At 35.3% G+C, this 23,257-nt stretch overlaps 1 protein-coding gene across 2 annotated transcripts in view; it reads left to right on the top strand.

Moving 5' to 3' along the window:
• LOC131602222 (uncharacterized) overlaps nucleotides 1–22,967 on the top strand; it is a 32,245-nt gene extending 9,278 nt beyond the window's left edge. The window contains exons 8-32 of one of the 2 annotated variants that reach the window (XM_058874271.1): nucleotides 793–961; nucleotides 1,054–1,152; nucleotides 1,303–1,380; nucleotides 1,470–1,529; nucleotides 1,634–1,791; nucleotides 1,940–2,141; nucleotides 2,270–2,389; nucleotides 3,137–3,225; nucleotides 3,348–3,452; nucleotides 3,656–3,754; nucleotides 4,291–4,379; nucleotides 14,240–14,388; nucleotides 15,025–15,168; nucleotides 15,266–15,373; nucleotides 15,873–15,983; nucleotides 16,535–16,642; nucleotides 16,733–16,843; nucleotides 17,564–17,727; nucleotides 17,886–18,357; nucleotides 18,887–18,994; nucleotides 19,171–19,229; nucleotides 19,634–20,012; nucleotides 20,643–22,166; nucleotides 22,372–22,576; nucleotides 22,699–22,967. In XM_058874271.1, the coding sequence (XP_058730254.1) occupies nucleotides 793–961; nucleotides 1,054–1,152; nucleotides 1,303–1,380; nucleotides 1,470–1,529; nucleotides 1,634–1,791; nucleotides 1,940–2,141; nucleotides 2,270–2,389; nucleotides 3,137–3,225; nucleotides 3,348–3,452; nucleotides 3,656–3,754; nucleotides 4,291–4,379; nucleotides 14,240–14,388; nucleotides 15,025–15,168; nucleotides 15,266–15,373; nucleotides 15,873–15,983; nucleotides 16,535–16,642; nucleotides 16,733–16,843; nucleotides 17,564–17,727; nucleotides 17,886–18,357; nucleotides 18,887–18,994; nucleotides 19,171–19,229; nucleotides 19,634–20,012; nucleotides 20,643–22,166; nucleotides 22,372–22,576; nucleotides 22,699–22,781 (4,993 nt within the window). In that variant the 3' untranslated portion in view covers nucleotides 22,782–22,967. Of the gene's footprint in view, nucleotides 1–792; nucleotides 962–1,053; nucleotides 1,153–1,302; nucleotides 1,381–1,463; nucleotides 1,530–1,633; nucleotides 1,792–1,939; nucleotides 2,142–2,269; nucleotides 2,390–3,136; nucleotides 3,226–3,347; nucleotides 3,453–3,655; nucleotides 3,755–4,290; nucleotides 4,380–14,239; nucleotides 14,389–15,024; nucleotides 15,169–15,265; nucleotides 15,374–15,872; nucleotides 15,984–16,534; nucleotides 16,643–16,732; nucleotides 16,844–17,563; nucleotides 17,728–17,885; nucleotides 18,358–18,886; nucleotides 18,995–19,170; nucleotides 19,230–19,633; nucleotides 20,013–20,642; nucleotides 22,167–22,371; nucleotides 22,577–22,698 lie in introns of both variants that reach the window. The other variant, XM_058874270.1, reaches the window with a different exon arrangement.
• Nucleotides 22,968–23,257: the final 290 nt, after the last annotated feature.

Raw genomic sequence — 23,257 nt, 5'->3', positions numbered from 1 at the left:
GACATTTAGGTAAACCATGTGACTGAATAGCACTACGGAAGTTCTATTATATAGGGAATTGCACAATTAATTGTTTTAATTACATAAGGAATATACTATGGTATATTTAAGGAATATGCTACGAATATTAAATATTTACAAATATCAACAACATCATAAACAATACTACTTATGAGGAGAACACATTGTGGAACTGGCAGTTTGGTTAAACCAATGATATACTACCAGTTGCAATACCGTAATATCAAGCCTCATTTCTGATGAACTTGCTAAATGCTGAACTGAATGTGGTGTTACATATTTTGTCTTGAACGTACAATAAATTCCACTCTTTATTAAAGTATCTTCTAGTTGATGAAGCAAACACGGGGCAGATGTTCAATCCTTTGAGTCTCGCCGGAATTATTTCATTTTCCACAGTTTTCAATTGGGAACTTGGGAAGAAATTGCATATTGCCGTGCTCTGTTCTCCACTGTAATACATCAAACCCCCTCCTTGATGGCTTGTACTTGTGTTACTTGTTTGGGATGTATATTATATCTATCTTTTAAGTCATTGCTGGAGTTCTTTGATTTTACCTAGAATTTTGTATTTTAATTAATTTTACTTGCCAGCCTTTGATATTCGTCAGCTAGAACTGTGGATTTTAAGCCTAGGTCTTAGTTCCTAATGACGTTTCTTTGGTCTTCTTATTAAAGTAGTCCTGTAGGCTGGCAAAATCTGTGTATTTTATGGCTGTTTTTTCGAATTAATATTATGTTTTTTGTTGTAAAATCTGTTTGGATTTCCAGGAAAGGTGCATATACTTTCTCCTTTACTGATGTGCAAGAGATGGATACACTAGTTTCTACTTTCAGTGCTTGTGAAATGAACGAAGCTGGTCCTCTAGTTCTAGCATGGGCAGTATTTCTTTATCTACTCTCTACACTCCCGGGAAAAGATGGGAACAATGAGCTCATCGTATGTGGTTAAGTTATATTTGAAATTTTTATTTACTACTCTAGCATCTGTGCATATAACAGATTTGACCCTTTTATTTACTCTGCACCCAGGAGATTGATCACATTGGTTATGTTCGTCAAGCCTTTGAGGCTGGATCATTACACTATTGTCTTGAAATTCTTCAGTGTGACATTTTGAAGGATTATGATGTGAGTCATTCTTTCCTGTGTAGCATAATTGTTATAATGGACGATTTTTTTGTTAAACCTGATTTGGGGCCTCTTTTCTCTGTGACGAAACATTCTCTTTAAACTACTAAATCATGCTTTTGGATTTATCCCTTTCTCCTGTCCATTCAGGGCCCGGTTTCCGGTTATCGCAGTGTTCTGAGGACATTAATATCTGCATTTATTGCATCTTATGAGATCAACCTTCAGGTATGGTTGTAAAATCTGTAGTTAGCTTTAAGGATGTTTTTTTTTTTAAAAACTTATTTCTCATTTGGTGTGCTCCAACAAAGGTACAGCCTGAGGACAGTAACTCTGCTTTGATACTGGATATTATCTGCAAGATTTATCGCGGAGAGGTTTGGATATATAATCATAGCCCTTCAGTTCATTCATTGCTCCAGTATCACAATACCTGCTGGTGATCATTTATTAATAAAGGATTCTGCTCATATAATTTCAGGAATCTCTGTGTATTCAGTTTTGGGACAAGGGAAGTTTTATTGATGGTCCAATTCGGAGTCTTCTTTGCAACATAGAGAGCGAGTTCCCTTTCAGGACAGTAGAGCTTGTTAAACTCCTTTCATCCCTTTGTGAAGGAACTTGGCCTGCAGAGTGTGTGTAAGTACACAAATTTCATGTTCCTTTTCATGTTATCTCGTATATTGGAATGAGTATGACACTGCAATTGGTCTCCTCAAACTTGAAGGAACATTTTTTTCTTCTTCAATCGTTGGTAGCCTTTTTTATGGGTGCAGTTTTTCAACAGGTATACCTTTCTAGATAGATCTGTTGGTATATCTTCCTTGTTCGAGATCAATAGTGATTTGCTAGCAAGTGATGACTACCATATTCTTGAGGCACAACAAGCAGTGCAGGTTCCTGGAATTGAAGGCTTGTTTGTTCCACCTGGAACTCGTGGGCGTGTCTTGAAAGTTGTAGGAGAGGAAACTTCCCTTGTACGATGGGAGGTGAATTCTCTGTAATATTGTTATTATGTTTTACTTTATGTTGGAGTGCCTGCTGTAACCTGTGATGGTCTATAATTATATAATCTCAATTGCACAATTCCCTGCTAACAAAACTTTCATATTTCTAGTTACCCCCATCTGGAGTATATGTGTTACTCTTACACTTGGCACAAGATATGTATCTGAATAAAAAGGAGGAAGTTTTTTTCACTCTTGACCTGCTCAATAGATTGGTTTCCTTCAACACTGTAAGTTGGTTAGTTTCATTGGGGATTTATCTCCAATTTGATTCTTTCATGACTGATTTATGGATGCATAATGAATGCTTAAAACAGTACAGTGTGATATTTCTCATCAATGGCATCATGCGATGATATTAAATGTGTTGAATAGCTTAAGTTAATGACAAAGATCTGCGCAACAATTGTCTTGGAGTAATCTTTTTGTCTACCTAAGGAATTTTGTCATTGACTTTTATTTTGACTTAATTGGACTTATACCTGTGTTGTTATTATTTGTTGGATCAGATTTAGTTACCAACTGGCTTCTAGTCTTTTTGTGCCAATTGTTTCAATGCCTCAGCTTTGTAATAAATTTATCAAATATTCGGAGAAAGATAGAATGTTAATAATCCACATATTATTAGAAAAGTGACACAATGTTTTTGGTCCAAGATTAAGTCTTTCTTTTAAGTATCATGAGGCTCTCAGCATTATTATGAGTTTGCTTTTATTATGTCTGTTTTGGTGTGGGGACTATGATTCTGCTTCACTCTTCAGATATTCTGTTTTTCTAAGCCCTGATTTATGAGCCTGTTATGGTTCTTTGTCACCACTAGCTTGACTGAATCAAGTTGGATTCTGTTGAAACTTGAAGTTGCTTATACTAAAAAAGTATTTTCAAGAAGTGTAGTCTATGCTTTATAATACTCTTGTATTTTTATGTAAAAAGACTTTTCCCCTGTTTTTTTCACACGATTTACTTACTCTGTGCAGGCTGTTTGTTTTGCAATGATGGACATTAGCAACTCCATGCAATTTCATGATATTAAACTGACAAATGAGCAAGTTGAAAAGAATGTCTGGTAAATTTTCATTTCGAATAATTGTTCTTGATTAGTTGTATAATTTGTTCACATTTATCTTCACGTGTTTGTTTAGTATCTTTTGTATATTTTTTAGTGGTTTACTTTACTTTATCTTACAGGGTGGTTGAGATGATTTGCAATTTAGTTAAAAACCTGCCTCTGGATTCCTACGGTGCTGCGCTTATGTCTATCGGTGTTAGGATTTTAGGTGTCATGTTGATTTGGTAATTTAACTTATTTTTTTTAAAGAATTGAACAATTTGTGCTAATCAAGTATTTGATCTGTATTTGTATCTCTAGTCTCAAGAGTTAAAAACTTGTATCTGGAAGGATTGTTTTAGGTTATCTTATTGGGATCTTCATATTTTTGGCACTTGATTATGTTGTCAAGAAAAGATTCACTAATTTTTTTCCATTTCCTATCCAGTTCTCCATCTAATGTTACAGCAGTTGCTCTAAATGCAAATCTATTTGATATCACTTTGCAGACTGCTGTGTTCAGTGTAAGCAGTAATGATTTGTCAAGGTAAAGTCCTATTTTTTAAAATAGCATGCATATACAAATAGGATCTTTATCATCTTTACGAAATTGGCTCTGTATTGTTGCCCATGTAAAAAGAGAGAGAGGGATGGTTATCAAATCAAGATTCAAAGCATTAACCAAAATGCATATTTTCCAAATTGTGAATCGGATCTTATTATGAATCATAGGATACACGATCAATAGAAATATGGCACTTTTTAAGTAAGTAGTAATGGATTATGCAAAAACCATAAGTTGAGGGAGTTGTGATCCATCAAAACTAATTGATATTCATGCTGCAAATGTGTCCATGACAATTTGTATAGATAGGATTACTTTTGCTTTTAATTCGAGATATGACTCGTGTATCATAAGATATAGTTAACCATGGGTTGTTTTAATCCTTCGGTCCTCTATTTTACGATGTCACATTTGCTTATGCATTTTTTTAGTGGTCATGCACTCTTAGTGGCTTGTAGTCACTACAGTATTTTATAGCATATAAAGTTACATCTCCCTGTCATTCTGTCTGTTTCCAGTGGGTCATGGATGCTTTCTGGCAGACTGGCTAGAATGCTTTTAATTGACTGTGAGCAAAACAGTAATGACTACCCCTTGACAATATCAGGTATGGCTAACAATGTCTTTCATGCAATCTTATGCTTATCTTTGAATTTTTCTGTTGATTTGATTCTAGTATTATTGTCTTCTTTCTTCGGTCTTTTATTCGATACCGTTGGATCGACGACATTGCAACTCAGGGCACTCAATATATCGGATGCTTGTTTTGAAAGATTTTGCAGTGTGTGTGCTGCATTAGACTTAGAATTCTGATTAGTTAGATTTTGCTTTAAGCCTGTTAATCTGTAAGCTCTCTAGAAATACCTGGTATATGCAACAAGTCCCAGAAAATCATTTTTAACTGTTAAGTTTCAGATAGAAAGGGAGATACTATTGAAAACTATAAAATTGAATTATCAACAATACTTTTCATTGATTGAACAATAGTAGGTGTGAAAACTGAGTATTATATATTCGGCATGAATAATGTACAAGCTCTTGTCTGTTAATATAGAGTATTCTATTCTAACGAGCTTGATTAATGAACTAAAGGTCCGAATACAAATTACTATAAACAATAATAAAAATAACAAAAGTAAAAGTTAATTATTTACGACACCTCCTCAAGTTGATGAATGAATATTTGTTCTTCCCAGCTTTAAAACAATTATTTCAAAGTTGTTGATATTCAACCCTTATGTTAGAAGATTTGCAAGGTTGCCTTGTCAAGAGACATATGTAGTGCAATTAACACCAGTATCTATTTTTTTAAATGAAATGTTTGTGAGTTTCAATATGTTTAGTTCTATTGCACTAGATTATGAGCAATGTTAGTAGCAATCCTATTATATCAATAAACTTTCATTGGTTTGTCACACTTTATCTTTAATTCTTCTAAGATCAATTTCAATCATAGTAATTAGCATATCCCTTATGACATTGCCTTGAACTCTGCATCAACACTAAATGTCTAGATCTAGATATCACACTTTGTTTTTTTACTCTTTCGATTCATAAGATGTACATCATTGAAAGTACAATATCCTGTAGTTCACCTCCTATCCACAATTGATCATGCATAGTCATCAGTATATGTTTCAAGACTTACTTTCATTCCGTTCAAACAAAATTCCTCTACCTAGTGTTCCTTTCAATTATTGCACAATTCAGAGCGCAACTTATAAATGAATCTCCGTTGGTTAGAGCCTGAATTGGTTGATTAAGCTTACACTAATAAGTACAAACACCAAAAATCCGACATTGACACTACTGCCATGTCGATTTGGTTGATTAAGCTTACACTAAGCCCTTGAAGAGTGCCCCAGGGGCACTCGTTAGCATTTCCCTTCTCGCATTTCTAAACTTGTTCCGTACTTGATGAAAATATATTGATATAGTTCTGTGCTGATTTGTTTTTTCAACATATAGAATTTGTTGATATTTGTTTATATTTAGAATAAAATATTTCGTGGCATATTCTGGAGTTGTTAATCCCAGATAGCGGAGCGGAGCGGCCGACCTCCGGGAATGAGAATAGTGGGAATAGCGGTATCCCAGATAGCGGGACAAATTTTTGTATACTAATAATTATATAAAAAACTATAAAACATATGTCATGTAATACTAAACTAATTTCACAACACTCATAAAATATTTATAAAATCTAATGTCAAACAAAGAACAATGCTTAATCATTCAACACATAAAGATTCAAAACATATAGATTCAAGATTGAGATAGTGACCTGCAGCGTGTAGCGGATGATGAAGTTGACACTCCCATCTTTTATCAATGATTTCAAATACGGCTTTGTACTTGCTTGAATTTGAACTGAAAGCTTTTTCAATCGATTCCTTCGCTACCCCCATTGCGGCATATATGTACCATTGCGGGTTTCCTTTCATTGTCAACCATTCTTAGCACATCTACAAGAGGCGCCATGCACTTAAGAGTGTAGCGAACATCATTCCAAAATGATACCGTAAGTATAGTAGTAGCTGCCCTTTGTCCTTTAGCATCTTTGGCACACTTGGAACTTGTCCATTCTTCACAAAGGAACATCTCTCTAAGCTTTCCTTTTAATTCTTGCATCCTTTATAGACACACTTGGAACTTGTCCATTCTTCACAAAGGAACATCTCTCTAAGCTTTCCTTTTAATTCTTGCATCCTTTGTAGACAAAGGAAATGAGTAGCAAACCTTGTCACTCCTTGTTTAACCAATTCAACATTGCTGGCAGTCTTTCTCATTAAATTCAAAGCAAAAGTATGGTTATAAATGTAGCCCACAACCTTAATCCCTTTTTGTATAACCTTTTGAACCTTTAGAATTTTGCCTATGTCTTCTAACATAAGGTCTATACAATGGGCAGCACATGGAGTCCAAAACATGTGTTTCCTCTTACACAATTTATTACCCGCCGCTACATAGTTACTTCCATTATCGGTGATCAATTGGACAACATTTTTTTCACCCATTTCCTCAATAAATGTGTCCAACAACTCAGCTAGCTTTTCCCCGTCTTTGCATAGTTAGAAGCATCCACACTCTTCACAAACATGGTTCCCGTCTGGCAATTGACCAAGAAATTGATCAATGTTCTATCTTTTCTATCCGTCCAACCATCCGACATACTTGAACAACCATATTTGTGTCAAAACAAATTCTGGCTTGATGCCTCTTTCATTATCTTTTCCTCTATAAATAATACAGTCTCAATAATTACATAATTATCACTACTAATTACAAATATCTTGATTTGAATTATAATTATATACAATTACTAATTTCCTAAGTTATACAAAATATAATAGGAAACTAATAATATCAGATTTCCTTATTGACATCCCCCCTCAAATTGATGCGGCTTGTCAAGCAGCATCAATTTGCTAACGAGAAATTGATGTCGAGGACGAGGAAAAGCCTTGGTGAATATATCAGCAAGCTGAAGTTGTGAGGTGACATGTGGAAGAGATATAGTGTGATTCTCAAAGGCTTCCCGAATAGAATGACAATCCACCTCGATATGCTTAGTCCGTTCGTGAAAAACAGGATTGGCAGCAATTTGAATAGCACTAGTATTGTCAGCATAGAGAGGTGTTGCTGTTTGCTGAGAGAAACCAAGCTCAGCTAGAAGACCACGAAGCCAAATAATTTCCGAACAGGCTGTTGACATAGCTCGATATTCAGATTCAGTGGAGGACTTGGAAACTCGTGCTTGCTTTTTTACTTTTCCAAGAAATTAAAGCGGAACCAAGAAACATGCACCAACCGGTGACAGATCGTCGAGTATCAGGACAACCTGCCCAATCAGCATCGCTATAGCCAACCAAATCAAGGGATGATCCAATAGGAAAGAAGAGGCCACGGTGAGAGCTACCTTTCATGTAACGAATGATGCGACGAACAGCAGCCAAATGAAGGTGTCGAGGAGTGTGCATAAATTGACTGACCTGTTGGACTGCAAATGAGATGTCGGGGCGAGTAATTGTTAGATAATTAAGACTCCCCACTAGTTGACGATATAAAAGTGGATCAGGCAAAAGATCACCCTCATCACGATGGTATTTGACGTTAACCTCAAGAGGAGTATCCACCGGAGCAGCAGATTGGAGCCCCGCCAAGGAGATTAGATCTGTAGTATACTTGTGCTGATGAAGAAAAATGCCCTTGGAATCAGAATGAACTTCAAGACCCAAGAAATAATGCAGGCAACCAAGATCTTTCATCTGAAATGAGGCTTGAAGTTGTTGTTTAAGTTGTTGTATGGCCACTTGATCCGAACCAGTAATGACCATGTCATCAACATAAATAAGAAGAAGCACAATTCCAGTAGTCGTGCGATGGATGAATAATGAGGAGTCATATTGACTTTGAGTAAAAGAAAATCCAAGAAGAGTAGATCGAAATTTTTCATACCATGCCCGAGGAGCTTGTCGCAGGCCATATAAAGAGCGTTTAAGCTTGCAAACACCTGGAGAAGATGAAAATAGACCCTGAGGAGAAGTCATGTAAATATTTTCTTCAAGGTCTCCATGAAGAAAAGCATTCTTCACATCCATTTGATGAAGGGACCAGCCTGCAGAAGCAGCAATAGAAAGCATTGTTCTAATGGTAGTCATCTTGGCTACAGGAGCAAATGTCTCATCATAGTCTATCCCATATTCTTGTTTGTTGCCCAAAGCGACCAAGCGAGCCTTGTAACGATTGAGAGAACCATCAGAATTCAACTTCAGAGAATATATCCATTTGCAACCTATGGGCTTCACATCAGGTGGACAAGAGACAATGTCCCAAGTAAAATTATCCTGAAGTGCTTGTAGTTCATCTTGCATTGCTTTCACCCAACATGGGTCTTTAACTGCCTGTGAATAACATGTTGGAACAACTATATTCGATAAGGTGGTAGTTAAAGAAGTATGCCAAGAACCATACCTATCTGGGGGGTGAGACTCTCTTGTGGATTTCCGCAGTGGTTCCAGCGCAGGTTCAGGTGGCGGATCAGTGTCGAGAAGTGGCGGGGAGCGCCTAACATACACAAGTCCGGGTTTAAAACGCTCTATAGACCGAGAGACCTCTTGGAAATTGGGAAGAATAGAAACATCATAAGAATTAGGGGAAAGATATGGGAAAAAGAATTGATGATCAAAGAAAATCACATTGCGAGAAATACGGATGCGATGTGCAGAGGCATCATAACACAAGAATCCTTTTTGATTAAGACTATACCCCATAAATGCACATTGGACAGATTGTGCCCCAAGCTTATGACGTTCACGAGGCGATAAGTGAACAAAACATACACAACCGAAAGTGTGAAGATTATGATAATTGGGATGAGTGTTAAAAAGACGAAAGAAAGGTGTATCAAAATCTAGAACCTGAGATGGAAGACGGTTGATCAAGAAAACAGCAGTGGACAAAGCTTCAACCCAAAATTTTGATGGAACAGAGGCCTGAAGCAGTAATGTTCTTGTAACATCAAGCAAGTGTCGGTTTTTGCGTTCAGCAATGCCATTTTATTGAGGTGTATAAGGACAAGAGCGTTGAGAAATAATTCCTTTTTGCTGCAAGTATTTTTGAAACTCGTGAGAGGTATACTCTCCTCCCGAGTCAGTGCGTAAAATCTTAATGCTAGTTTGAAATTGGTTCTCAAGATATGCCACAAAATTCTTAAACATAGTGAAAACCTCAGCTTTAGAGCGTAAAAAATATAACCAAGTAAACCGACTATAGTCATCTATAAACGTCACAAAATATTTATATTTAGCATGAGATAAAATAGGAGACATACCCCAAACATCACTATGAATAACATCAAAACATTTGGTAGCACGGTGAGCAGGAGAAGAAAAAGGAAGAGTTTTACTTTTACCAAGTTTGCAAACAGCACAGGGAATGGAAGAACTAGACATAACAGATTTGTTTCCAATCAATCCATTTTTTATTAAATGAGAGAAAACGACAGAATTCGGGTGACCCAACTTTCTATGCCAATCCTCATATTGATGAGGAACTTTATTACAAGCAAAAGAAACATTACTAGAATTAAACTGGAGAGGAAACAAACGACCCACTTTAGGCCCCCTCGCGATCACTTTCCCCGACACGTGATCCTACACAGAACAACCAGCACGAGAGAAATTAACATCACAATTATTATCCACCAATTGTCCAACTGAAATTAAATTTGAAACAAGTCCAGGGGATACAAACACATCCCGAAAAGAGGAATTAATGTCACCAACAGCACTTATAGGAAGAGTATTACCATCTGCAATCTGAATGTTTTCGGTGCCGTTGTATGTGTGAACATTATGCAAATTTTCAAGGGAGCCAGTCATGTGATTGGAGGCCCCGGAATCAATAAACCAAGGTGGAGAGGCAGTGTTATAATTACCTTGGATGCCTAAGGCAGAGAGGGCAGAGAGTACCATTTGTTGCACACTTTCTGGAGTCAAGGCAGCAGCAACATTGTTGGAGGCAGCAGCAACATTGTTGGAGGCAGCAGTGGCATAGGTCTGGCCAAAGGAAGCAGCATTGGCATGAAAGGCCTGCACTGGTCTCTTTGCGGGCCGGGTCGGGCATTCTGCGATGATGTGACCATGTTGCTTACAGTAGTTACAAAATTTCTTGTTACAATTGCGAGCGATGTGGCCAAACTGTTTGCAGGAAAAACATTGAACTTGCTTCATATCACGCGATTTCCCTTTACTTTGGGCAGAATAGGCCACAGAAACGACATCCGTAGTAGTATTGTCGTTTGACATGGCCCCTTGAGTTAACAGACGCTGCTCCTCCCGCAGTAATTCTCCAAGACACACATCTAAAGAAGGAGGTGGAGATCGATTCAGCAGTCCAGCACGTACAACTTCAATTTCTGGTCTAAGTTTCATTAAAAACTGATCCCGCTTGCTGACTTCATAAACAGTTTGAACAACAATGAGCGCAGCCCCAGAAAGATCACCATGTAAAATAGCTGAATGTTCAGCCCACAGATTAAGGAACCCGGAATAGTAGTCTTGAATCGAAAGATCGCTTTGACGATAATTAGCTATGTCAAGTTCCAACTGAAATCTTTTTGCAGCATTGTTTTGGTTGTAAATGCGCTTCAGGTAATCCCACATGTCCTTAGCAGTAGAATAGGAACGCAGATTGTTAACCATGTGGGGTTCGATGGACGCGAGAATCCAAGATATAATTTGAGCATCCTTTGTATGCCATGCCTCCAATGCAGTTTTGTCAGTTGGAAGTGTTGAAGTACCATCAACATGGCCCCACACACCTTTTCCTTTCACGTACATCCTAAATTGAAACTCCCAAGCGGCATAATTTTTGCCGGTAAAACGAACACAGAAGGAGTTCTCTTTTTCCATGAGAAAACGACGAATAACGAGACGAAGTGATCGAAACAAGATCGCACAATACTCGTGCGCAAGGAACAGAAAGAGTTGATCAACTACTGTTGCACTAGTTGCTACTGCTCTAAGGGTTTTTTTTTTTTAACTAACAAGACCAGAGAACTAAGAGGGAAAAAAAAATTCACGGTTCAAGATTCAAGAGCTCTGATACCATGTCAAAACAAATTCTGGCTTGATGCCTCTTTCATTATCTTTTCCTCTATAAATAATACAGTCTCAATAATTACATAATTATCACTACTAATTACAAATATCTTGATTTGAATTATAATTATATACAATTACTAATTTCCTAAGTTATACAAAATATAATAGGAAACTAATAATATCAGATTTCCTTATTGACAATTTGTTCCTTTGCACCTCTTGGTTCTTCAACAAACCTTTCGTATATTCCAACTCATTTTTAAGAAGTGGAACCCTAAGCTCATGATAACTTGGCGGCTTCAAATGAGGACCATAGCTTCCAACGGCTTCCAACATCAACTTAAAAGCTCTTGCATTTGCTACGTTAAAAGCAACTCACGTATAAAAAAAGCGAGCAATATATTGGATGGTTTTTGCCCTTGCTTCTTTATCACACGCATCATTGATGCTTGTGTCCTTAGCCTTCTTATACATCAAATCCAGTGGCCCTTTAGTCCTATTGACGTCTATTGAAGAGGTCTCACTCTCAGCAAGCCTCTTTCCGGTTTGAATCCTACTTATTTCCTCGATATCAATGGTAATGTTATCATCCGCATCTATTTGCTCCGCAATTTCTTGTATTCCTTTCTTAATTCTTTCTTTCTCAACCATGTCAGCACGTAATATAGCCTTAACATCCTCAGGTGTTTTCAAACAAGGAACTACATCACCTTGAATTCCTGCTTGATGCCTTTTTGCTCTACTTATTCCCCCACTGGTTGTTATACTACAGAAATCACATGTCACCTTCTTCCGGTTATTCAAATCCTTCAAATGATTATATTTTCATCCTATGTCCTTACTATTGGTTGGTTTGAATGTTGGAGCACACGAAGCAACCGATGCAGAATTCGGTGTTGAAGATGATGCAGCCATATTGTTCTAGAATCGACAAAAAACAGTGAAGTATAAATTTAATAAAACAGTGGGGGAATAAGTAGAAGAAGTATAAATTTACAAAGAAGAAGTATAAAACAGTAAAGTAGAAACAAGAAAGTATGAAACAGTAAAGTATAAATTTACAAAGAAGTAGAAACAAGAAAGTATAAAACAGTAAAGAGGAAGTATAATACAGTAAAGTATATAACAGTAAAGTATAAATTTACAAAGAAGAAGTAGAAGAAGAAGTATAAATCAGTAAAGTAAAGAAGTAGAAGAAGAAGTAGAAGTAAAGAAGGGAGAAGAAGATTACCAAGAACGATGGTGGCTGGAACGGTGGCTGAACGGTGGCTGGAACGGTGGCCACGAATGAGAGTGAGAGCTTAGGCACGAACGAGTGAGAGATTAGGGCACGAGAGTGAGAGTGATAGAAAATGAAGAGAGAAAACATTTTCAGCTTTTAGACTTTTTAAAACGAGGGCAATATAGTAATTTTCCCCAGATTTTAAAAAAAAGAAAGAAGAATGAATCTGGATCTGCTCCGCCCGGGAATGATCCGTGACCCGGTTCCTCGGCTGTAGCAGACGCTACAGCATCTCCGCCACCGCACCCTGTATCTCGCGCGGGTGGGGGCCGTTCCTCTCCAGAGCGCGCTATAGCGGCCATAGCGGCCGGGAATGACATCTCTGGCATATTCCTTAAATATACTGTAGTATATTCCTTATGTAATTAAGACAATTGATTATGCATTTCCCTATATAATAGAACTTCCGTAGTGTTATTTAGTCGCATGGTTTCTGTAGTGCTATTTAGTCACATGGTTTACCTAAATTCAAAACACAAATAATACTTGAAGCACATAAAAGATACTTCAAGATATTTTGTGCTTTCATATCATTTCAAGTAAATTCCTATCATTCATTATATACATTTTGCATCATTCAAAATCAAAAGTCAGCATAAAAATAATGATAAAGTTGACTAAAATATTCAAATTATTTTGCATCATTTTTCATTTTTGCATCATATGCATAAAAAACCAAAAATAGTAATTTCAATGAAAAAAATCCAAGCCAAATTCTCATTTCATCATCATTTTTATTCATTTCATTTTTCATTTATCATACACCATTCATTTCAAAACATTAATAAAAAGTCAAGATTGTGGGCATAAAAGACACAAAATAATCACAGTTGTTTTGCCTCATCACACTTCTCACTCACACTTCTTTTGATCTCATTTAATTACACAATATATCAAAATTTGAATTTAAAATTGAGATAATTTCATGCTAAATTCAAATTCACGTCTAAATTCATCCAAATTTACTCACACTTTTTGCATTTTTTCATAATTTCTTAACCATCCTTTCACGCAATTCTAGAGCCTGTAAATCAACACCATTTCTTCCATAAATGACATTAACAAACACACGAAAAAATAGAGGCAAAGCCTTGCACAAATCACTTTCCAAATTTCAAGTTTCTTCATCTTTAAGAAACTTTGGAAAAAGCTTGAAACTCTAAGTTGATTTGTGAATCTCTTCTTGTTGATGAAGAAATTCCAAATCCAATACTAAGAGTACTGTCCCTGCATCATACAAGTCATCCTATTCAAATTCGATCGGAAAAAAGTTCATCGTGTTCTTGAGCAAATTCATCTTGGTAGCCATTAATGTTTGTTGTTTGTTGAATTTCTTTGCATTGTTATGTAATTAATACAATTAATTGTGCATTTCCCTATATAATAGAACTTCCGTAGTGCTATTTAGTCACACGTTTTCCGTAGTGCCATTTAGTCACATGGTTTACCTAAATTTCTCTCTTTCTCTCATATTTTAACTAATTCTTTGAATTGTTGGTCTGACATGCTTTTGTGAAATTGTGTGTTATATTATATCCATTTTTTCCTTGATCTTATGTTCCTGTTCAAATCCTGCAGTGCTAGACTTCACCATAGAGCTTGTAGAAACAGGAGTAGAGAATGATGTTCTCCTGGCATTGATCATTTTCTCTTTTCAGTATGTCCTGGTCAATCATGAGTACTGGAAATACAGGATAAAACATATTAGATGGAAAATAACATTGAAGGTATGTCCTGCTTTTCTTTTGGAGTTGCTAAATTTTATATTGTTTTAATTATTTTTAGTGAAGTACTTCTAAGATCATGATTGACCTAGGTGATGATAACTTTTCTGTCATTTCTTCTCCTATTATCTGTGTACTGAATTGAACCGTCAATAATACATTTTTCCATTACTCCTGGACAGTTTTTTGGTTTCATGTATATGTTCTTTCATTACAATAAGCATTGGCTGCCGAGCTATTTTAACGCTCTGTTCTTGGGGTTTTATACTGCTCTTTTTGTTGATCTTTTTATGAATGCCTCATTTTTGTTAATTATGCCAATATGTTTCTACTTTGTAAAAGTCTTTTATATTTATTGTTCAGGAAAAAACTGTTTATGTATATTTGATCTTCGCTGGTTATCTTTCATTGTTATGGTCAATTGAAATACAAGACTTTATTATATACAATCTGCATCATTTGATATGTCTTTTACTTTAACTTGCTTTAAAAGATATTTTCATGACAATACATTATATGAAATAGTTTTTGGTTGTCTGAAGCTTAAGTCAGTTGATTCTACTTCATTGTAGGTTTTATACAATTAAGACTTAACAATTATTCTATTCTGATTATTTCAAACTTTGGATACTTCTGTAGGTTCTCGAGTTGATGAAAAAATGCATTATATTAATGCCGTATTGTGGAAAATTGGGTGAGATCATACACAATGTGTTGTTCTCTGATTCTTCCATCCACAACGCGCTTTTTCATATTGCTTGCACTACTGCACATGCTTTGGAGGTGACATAAGCTGAAGTCTTTTTTTTGTGTAATTGTAATTTTGTTATTGTATTTATTATTCCTTCACCTTATTGACAAAATCATTTATTTTTAACAGAAATTGAATGCAAGCCGTTTCTTCGATCCATTGGAAATTGAAGGGTTGCACCTTGCTATAGGTTCTGTTTTAGATATTCTTTCAGAGATGACCACCAAGCTTTCTAAGGTACCAAGAAAGCCACCAATATTCTATCTTGACTGATCATTTCTATTTTCAATAGTTTTCAGTCTCACGTAATTACAGAATTTCATGTGATGGCAATGAATTGATGAAGTGTCATCTCATTTTTTTTGTAAAGCATCTTATTATTATTATTATTATTATTATTATTATTATTATTATTATTATTATTATTTTTATTATTATTGTTATTATTATTATTATTTTATTATTATTGTTATTATTATTATTATTAACATTATTATTATTATTATTTTATTATTTTTATTTTTATTATTATTATTATTATTATTATTATTATATTTATATATATATATATATATATATATATATATATATATATATATATATATATATATATATATATATATATATATATATATATTTGTTGTTGTTGTTGTTGTTAATAGTCTGAACTATTTACATTTATAATTATAACATCTTTACATTCTGTATGTACTGAAAATCGTTCTGTGTTGTCCAGGATACATCATCCAGCATTCCTGTTTTTCTTCAGGCAGTGTTCTCATGCACAACCAAACCGGTTCCTGTTGTCACTTCTGCTATATCGTTGATTTCATACTTCCGAGACCCTGTATGAACTTTAACTTTTCTCAAATTGGAGTACTGTTATATTTTTCTGATTATTTTAATATGGCGACTTCCTCTGAACCACACACTTGCAGTGGTGTTAAATGAGTTTATATTCAACCATAATGAACATGTTCTTTATGCCCACTTTCTTGTCTTTCATCATTTTGTGGTCTGTGAACACTTCAGTATACAGTATTGGTATTAATGGCATTAGCATTTAGCTGCATAATTAAATTACGTTGTTCATATTTGTCACAATTTCCAGATTTTCTTTAGTTTTTTTAGTTACTTGGATTAACAACTTGTTGTCTCTTTTTTTTCATGTTGTAATCTTGTATTGCCTTATTTTTTTCACTCTCGCTTTTCCTTCATCAAATATATGTCGTTTTGGGCATTTAATGTATTGAATGTTCTCTTAGAGAGCCCTGCATACCTTTCTTGATACTTGATGGAGTATTTGTTACTTATTATACCTCACTCTCAGCCAGTGTATACTTGAGAGTGTCTGATTACCTATTGTGTTGTTTAACAACAGATGTGCTGCTTATGCAGGTCATCCAACTTGGTGCTGTCAAGTTTATTTCAACATTATTTGCCACAACAGACTGTGTCCAATCATTTTCATGTGAAACCACATACTTTGCTCCAGATAATCAGGAGGTCTGGGGTGTTAGTTTCAGTTTCTTCAACTTCATAGTTCCTTTGGTTTATAAGCAAAATTTAACCGATGATTTTTCTAATTGGTTTTAGATCATAAATTTGAGGCACTCTATGAGCTACATACTCCGGGAGAAATCAGAATCAAATGAAGATCTCTTTGTTGCAACAGTTAACCTGCTTACTTCTGCAGCAAACTACCAGGTTGAAACTATATTTAGTGAATTTAATAATTACAAGTTTACTTGCAGTGATATCATTTTTAGTTTGTCTGGTGTTTATTTTCATTATATGAGGGACTTTATTTTCACAACTGGCATATAGAGGCTTCAGTTTCTCTTGGGTCACCACTCTATAACTGTTATATGAGGGACAGTACATTATATTTTCTCTCTACCATGTTATACTTGTACTTAGTTGTGGAATAGTGACATCATAGGTCACTGAAGATGGTACCTCTCAAATGCTGTTGGTACAATATTATGATGGTTTACTTAACTCTCAATTCTAATTGATTAAGGAAACCAATCATGAAAGTTAAGGAAATATGGAAAGCTATTCTAAGATATAATATTTTTTTGAGAATGATAAAGGGAGCATTGATGAGAGAAAAAGATGAATCTATTGCATTGAATTAACAGAATTCATGATGAGTTAGTTACAGAGTTTGTTATTTATAGTGAAACTTGAATGACAGCTCAGCATAACAAACTAATAACCAATCTCTATCTGACTTGTTAGGATTAGTTAAGCCTAATATCTATTATTGCGTATTAACATAGATTAAAATATTGTAAGATAGTATTCGTATTTTTATATACTTTTTTGTTTGCTCTAACAGTGTTGATGATGTTTGCAATTAGATTTTTTTTCACTGTATTCGTGTTAAATTATCAGTTTCTCATATAGCATTTGTTTTTGCAGCCTTCTTTTATTGTTTCCATCTTGGCTCCGGGGGAGAAGAATGAGGACCCCTCAAGTACCGATGAAGCAAAGCTACAAAGAAATGAAACTTATGCGCCTAAAGGTTCTAGTCTGATAGATGCACTTATAAACTACATTGAGCGGGCAGATGATCTGATCAAAAGGTACAATTCGGAGGGTTTTGTGGTTGGGCGATGGGGGTTTGTCTGTTTTTTGCTTTGATTTCCATCCTTATTGCCTGTTCCTTTTGTAGATTGGCTTGCTTGTCACACATTTCTTTTGACTTAGTCTTCGTATTGTATTTTTTTTTCTTTATCTCCAGTAAGCCCCGCATACTGCTTTGTGTGCTTAACTTCCTGACTGCCTTATGGCAAGGAGCCCCCCAGTATGCAAATCTCTTAGAGTCTCTAAGAAGCCACGCAAATTTCTGGAAGCACTTGGCCAATGCAATCACAAGTACTGCTAGCAGTGAAAATCCCTTATTTGAGAGTCTGAAAGGAAAAGATGCACTTAATCTGGCATACAGTTTCCGTTGTCAATCTGCCATACTGGGAATCATGGCATATGAAATATTCTTGCAGAAAAAGTTGTTGCATGCAGAGTCACTTGTGAAGAATACAGCAGAATCTAAGGACAAGGAGCAAAATGCCACAAAAACTGAAAAATCTAAAGCCACAGATTTTCATGATCTTAAGGGAGTCTGGTCTTCATGGTTCAAAGATTCTGTTTTAGAGAAACTAATAAAAACATATACTTCTTGTGCACATAATAATGATGTATATGATGGTGCAAAGGTTAGCTCGATAAGATTTTTTTGTTGCTTTAACAGTTGTGGTAGTCTTCACTACGATAGGGTTAATTCTATACTTGCATGGTACTATTTTCTTAGTTTTGTTATAAAGTTAAGTATATGTTCCATTCTCTGCCCTTATAATCTTATTGTTGAGTACTTACATGTGTGAAAGTTAAGAAATAAGATCGATTTTCCAAATATGCTTGAGTGAATTAATGCCCAGCAGAGTGTTTAATTTATGCAGAAAGATTACAAAGAGTAATACTACAATTTATTAGATTGGTTGCTAAAGTATCCCTATTTCCTAAGACGCATTGAATCTATACTACTTGCTGTACAGAAACTAAACTACTTGAAAGTGGAACATTGATGTGGTTCTATTTACAACATTTCCTTTTGTATCATACAAATCAAAATCTGAAAATTCTTTTTTATTTGTGTTAATGATTTTTATGTGACTCAATTAATTATAGATTTGCATTATAAACTCGTAATCTTTATGCTCATGTTAAATGCATGAAAATTTTCAGGTGGCCACCAGTTTATTCTGTGTTCATGTGATGTTAAAATTAGCAGTTAACGACTCCGGAAGTTTATCCGTGTCCTTGCTTCAGAAGATTCATGGAATTGTTACGAAGGTTTAACGTCTATTCTATTTTCATCTATGAAAGTAATTTATTCTACTTTACTATCATAACATGTTAATCGGTCTTGTGCAAATCATGATGTAATATGTTAGGCTTCAAAAAAGTTAAAATTTAATCCTTATGACTATTTTGTCAACATTTTCTAACAAAATGTTTCTTGTTTGCAGCTGACAATTCATCCCGCCTTCTCTGAATTGCTATCTCAGTATTCACACCGTGGTTACAGGTCACTAGATTTTTTGGATTGTTGCTTTAAGATCTTAATTAAAGGTTTTCTTATCAATTACACACTATCTGGGATTTTTGAAATGTCAATTAACAATTCATTTTGCTGCATATAATCATGCATGGCTCTTTTTATTTTTGAATAAGATGCATGCCTTTTTCTTGAATGTTCAATTTACTTCAGAACACTCTTTTGGCTCAGATTTTACTATCATTGTATCTAAAAGAATTGGACTACTGAGAATCCAGGAAGCCTCACTTTTTTATAAAATTCTTGGTGGTTTTGAGTAAAAAATCGTGTTTTTTTCCACCAAATTATGTGTCTTGAATTTATGTTATCTAACTAAAACAGGTTTGTATTTTCCATGTCAATCATAATATGGTCGTTATTCTTAATTTCTACAGTGAGGGGAAGGAACTAAAGAAGTTGATTTTTAATGACCTTTATTATCATTTACAAGGAGAGCTTGAAGGGAGAAAAATGGGTATCGGACCTTTCAAAGAGTTATCTCAGTATCTTGTTGAATCAAATTTTTTGGGATCCTATCAACACCAGTTCAGTGAAGATTTTTTCGCAAAGAATATTTACTTGTTTGACCTTACACAATTGCGAGCAGATTTGAACTTAGGTGCTTGGGATTGTTCTGATTGGAGAACATCTAAGGAAATTGCAGAAACCATGTTGCGTTTCCTGCAGGATGCAAACGCCGTTATGTTGCTTTCGAGTTCAAAGCTTTCTGCATTAAAAGAATTGATAGCTGTGTTGGCTGTCTATCATGATGAAGTAAGAATCTATAATCTTGATTTCCTTTCATTGCATTTTCCTAACTAAACAATAGAGTTACAAAGGTACAGATGTTTAATTGTCTGCATGCAACCTCAACTGTTCCAAATTTGAGCCTTGCAGTTGGTTTATGCAAGACTCTTTTTGAATGAAATGATTGAATGCTTGAGATTAAACCCTCAGCCTAGTGTATTTATAATCAAATGCTTACAATCAAGATCTCGGAATTATAGGGATAACAGTAGAAGTCAATATCATAAAGATGAAAACGAAATATCTATATAATAAAAATAAAAGAAACTAAATAAGGCAATATCTCAACTTAAATATGGAAAATAGGATCCTGCTTTACCATGAAGCAGTATGTTAAGATTCTAAACTATTTTATCTTTTCTTACTACGATTATAAATGTCAAGGGATGATTAGAATTTTTTTTGGTAATTTATCTAATAAAGGATTGAGAGAAAAAGTGTTTCAACATTCATGTTGCAGGTTTCTTGTACTTCATTTGGTTTCTTAATTAACTGAAACTTTCTTGTTTAGTTTTATTACTCTTAGTAAATTTCTTCTTTCTGTTCTTTGTGGTATCTTATGTCGGTTCATTATTAATTTTGTACATAATTTTGCAGTCAAAAGGGAGGGCTACTACTGGAGATAGAATTCAAAATGAACTCATATTCACCTGTATGGATAACATATGCCAATCTTTCCTTGCTACCATTGAGACGTTATCACCAGTTCTGGATGCTTCTGAGGATATGCTCAATATTCTAGCTTGTCAAGTAGAATTGCTTCTCCTGTTGACTAGAACTGTTTGCAAAGACTTATCCACAGACATTTCACTACTTGTTATGAAATGCGCAAGTTCAGGTCTAAAATTGTTAAGTGAACTCAAGCTGTTACCTTCCAAAGCCAATTTGATCGTGAAATTATTACTCACATTGCTGCTTTTGGTACTTGAGTCCAACTCCCTCAATTTGAATTCTGATGCGGCAGCAGACAAAGGTTCTGGTAAGGATTTCTCAAAGGTTTCAAATGCAACCCTTGGCCTACTACCCATTCTTTGCAACTGCATTACAACTTCTGAGCATTGCATGCTCTCCCTGTCGGTCATGGACCTGATATTGGGAAGCTTCTTGATGCCGAGAACGTGGTTACCTGTCCTGCAGAATCACCTCCAAATGCAGTTTGTCATGCTAAAACTCCAAGATGAAAATTCTTCTACCATTCCGATTATACTGAAGTTCTTTTTGACCATTGCCCAGACTAGAGGAGCTGCTGAGATGCTTTATTGTTCTGGCTTCTTGTCATCATTGAGAGTGCTGTTTTCTCAGTTTGGTGAGGCTTTCTCGAGAATCGGTGGCCCGAATATGGGCGCAAGTGAAAAGTTGGAAATACCTCAAGACATTTGGGGACTCGGATTAGCTGTTGTTACTGCTATGGTTCAATCACTGGGCGACAGTTCTTCTGGCACTGCTATAGTGGAAAGCATGATGCCTTACTTTTTTTCAGAGAAAGCTCATCTTATCTTCAATTCTCTTGATGCCCCAGACTTCCCTTCCGAGGATCACGACAAGAAAAGACCTCGGGCACAGAGGCCATGGATTTCTTTTGCTACTCTTAAAGAAACAGAACATACTTTGATGCTCATGTGTGAATTAGCAAAACACTGGAATTCATGGATTAAAGCAATAAAAAATGTGGATAAACAGCTAAGAGAAAAGTGCATTCATCTTTTAGCCTTCATTAGCAGGGGAACTCAACGTCTTGGTGAACCTTCAATTAAGAGTCCCCCTCTTCTGTGCCCACCTACTCTTAAAGAGGATTTTGATATTTGCTCAAAACCTTCATATATCAACAGCAGAAGTGGATGGTTTGCTCTTTCACCACCTGGATGTGTGCCAAAACCAAAGACCTCTTCGTTCTCAACTGCATTATCTATCTATGGTCAAACGGCTGACACTACTGACCCTGTTCCTAAAACATGCTTCTCTGACACTGTTGCTGTACAGGTATATAGAATTACATTTCTTCTTTTGAAATTTCTGTGTTTGCAAGCTGAGGGTGCTGCTAAAAGGGCTGAGGAGGTTGGCTTTATTGATCTTGCACATTTTCCTGAGCTTCCGATGCCAGAAATCCTGCATGGACTGCAGGTAAATTGAGCTTCACAAGTTACATGCATATGCTGTTTTCACTTTTGTAATATGCTTTAATATAAAGCGATGTGATGTTTCTTCAGTGGTTGAATTATGCAAGTGCGCTTAAGCCTTGCTTTACACAATTAATTGTTAAGGGCTACGTGAATCGGGAAAGCAAATAATTGGATGTACATCTGAGCATGATTTCTTTTTGGTGCAGGATCAAGCAATTACCATTGTAGTGGAGCTCTGTCAAACCCACAAACTGACGGAATCCTTGGAAATAAAGAGTGTATGCAACTTATTATTGCAAATACTTGAAATGGCTTTGCAATTGGAACTATGTGTTCTGCAAATTTGCACCATAAGACCTGTATTAGGGCGTGTTGAGGACTTCTCAAAGGAAGCCAAATCTTTATTTAGTGGTAAATGTTATTCTTCATCCTTCTGTAGCATTTGTGTTTGATTTTATTACCTTTAAATTTTTTATAATTATTTAATTCTCTTTCTTGAGGAAGTTTTAATTATTTATTGATTCATTGTGCAGCATTGGAGGGTCATGATTTTCTGAAAGCATCTAGAAATTCTTTAAAACAGATGATATCATGTATCTATCCTGGGTTGTTGTAAGCAGAGAATTTGATGTGTTAGATTTGCCCTGGATACTGGACAGAAGATTGTTGATTGTACATAATGTTGATATATAAATGTAGCTTTGGTAGTAAAGGGCTTTCATGCAATTGTAGTTTACTTGCCTGATTGCAAATATTGCAAATATACAATATAAAGTTATTAAATTGTTTTTCCTCCTCTAAAGACATCGACCTTAAAAATTGCTAGAGCGTTCTTATGAATGATCTCAAAGAACTACAACTCTGCAATTTAATAAGGATAGCTTAAAACATTGTATATGATATAGACAGTTTACCAAATATTGGGTACTGACCTGACAAGTTCAATCGTTACTTGTGAGTTATGACTGTAATTAATGATTATGAGTTTATGACAACATCTACTATCTTACCATTACTAAAGAATTGACCAATCTCTCTATTTTGCCCTTTCTTCCAAATAAATTTACACTAACAAATGGGCAAAATCGTAAC

The sequence above is a fragment of the Vicia villosa genome, linkage group LG5 (genome assembly GCF_029867415.1).
Source record: "Vicia villosa cultivar HV-30 ecotype Madison, WI linkage group LG5, Vvil1.0, whole genome shotgun sequence".
Taxonomy (NCBI): domain Eukaryota; kingdom Viridiplantae; phylum Streptophyta; class Magnoliopsida; order Fabales; family Fabaceae; genus Vicia; species Vicia villosa.
Note: the sequence above shows the minus strand (reverse complement) of the source record. Positions and strands in the feature narration are given on the sequence as shown.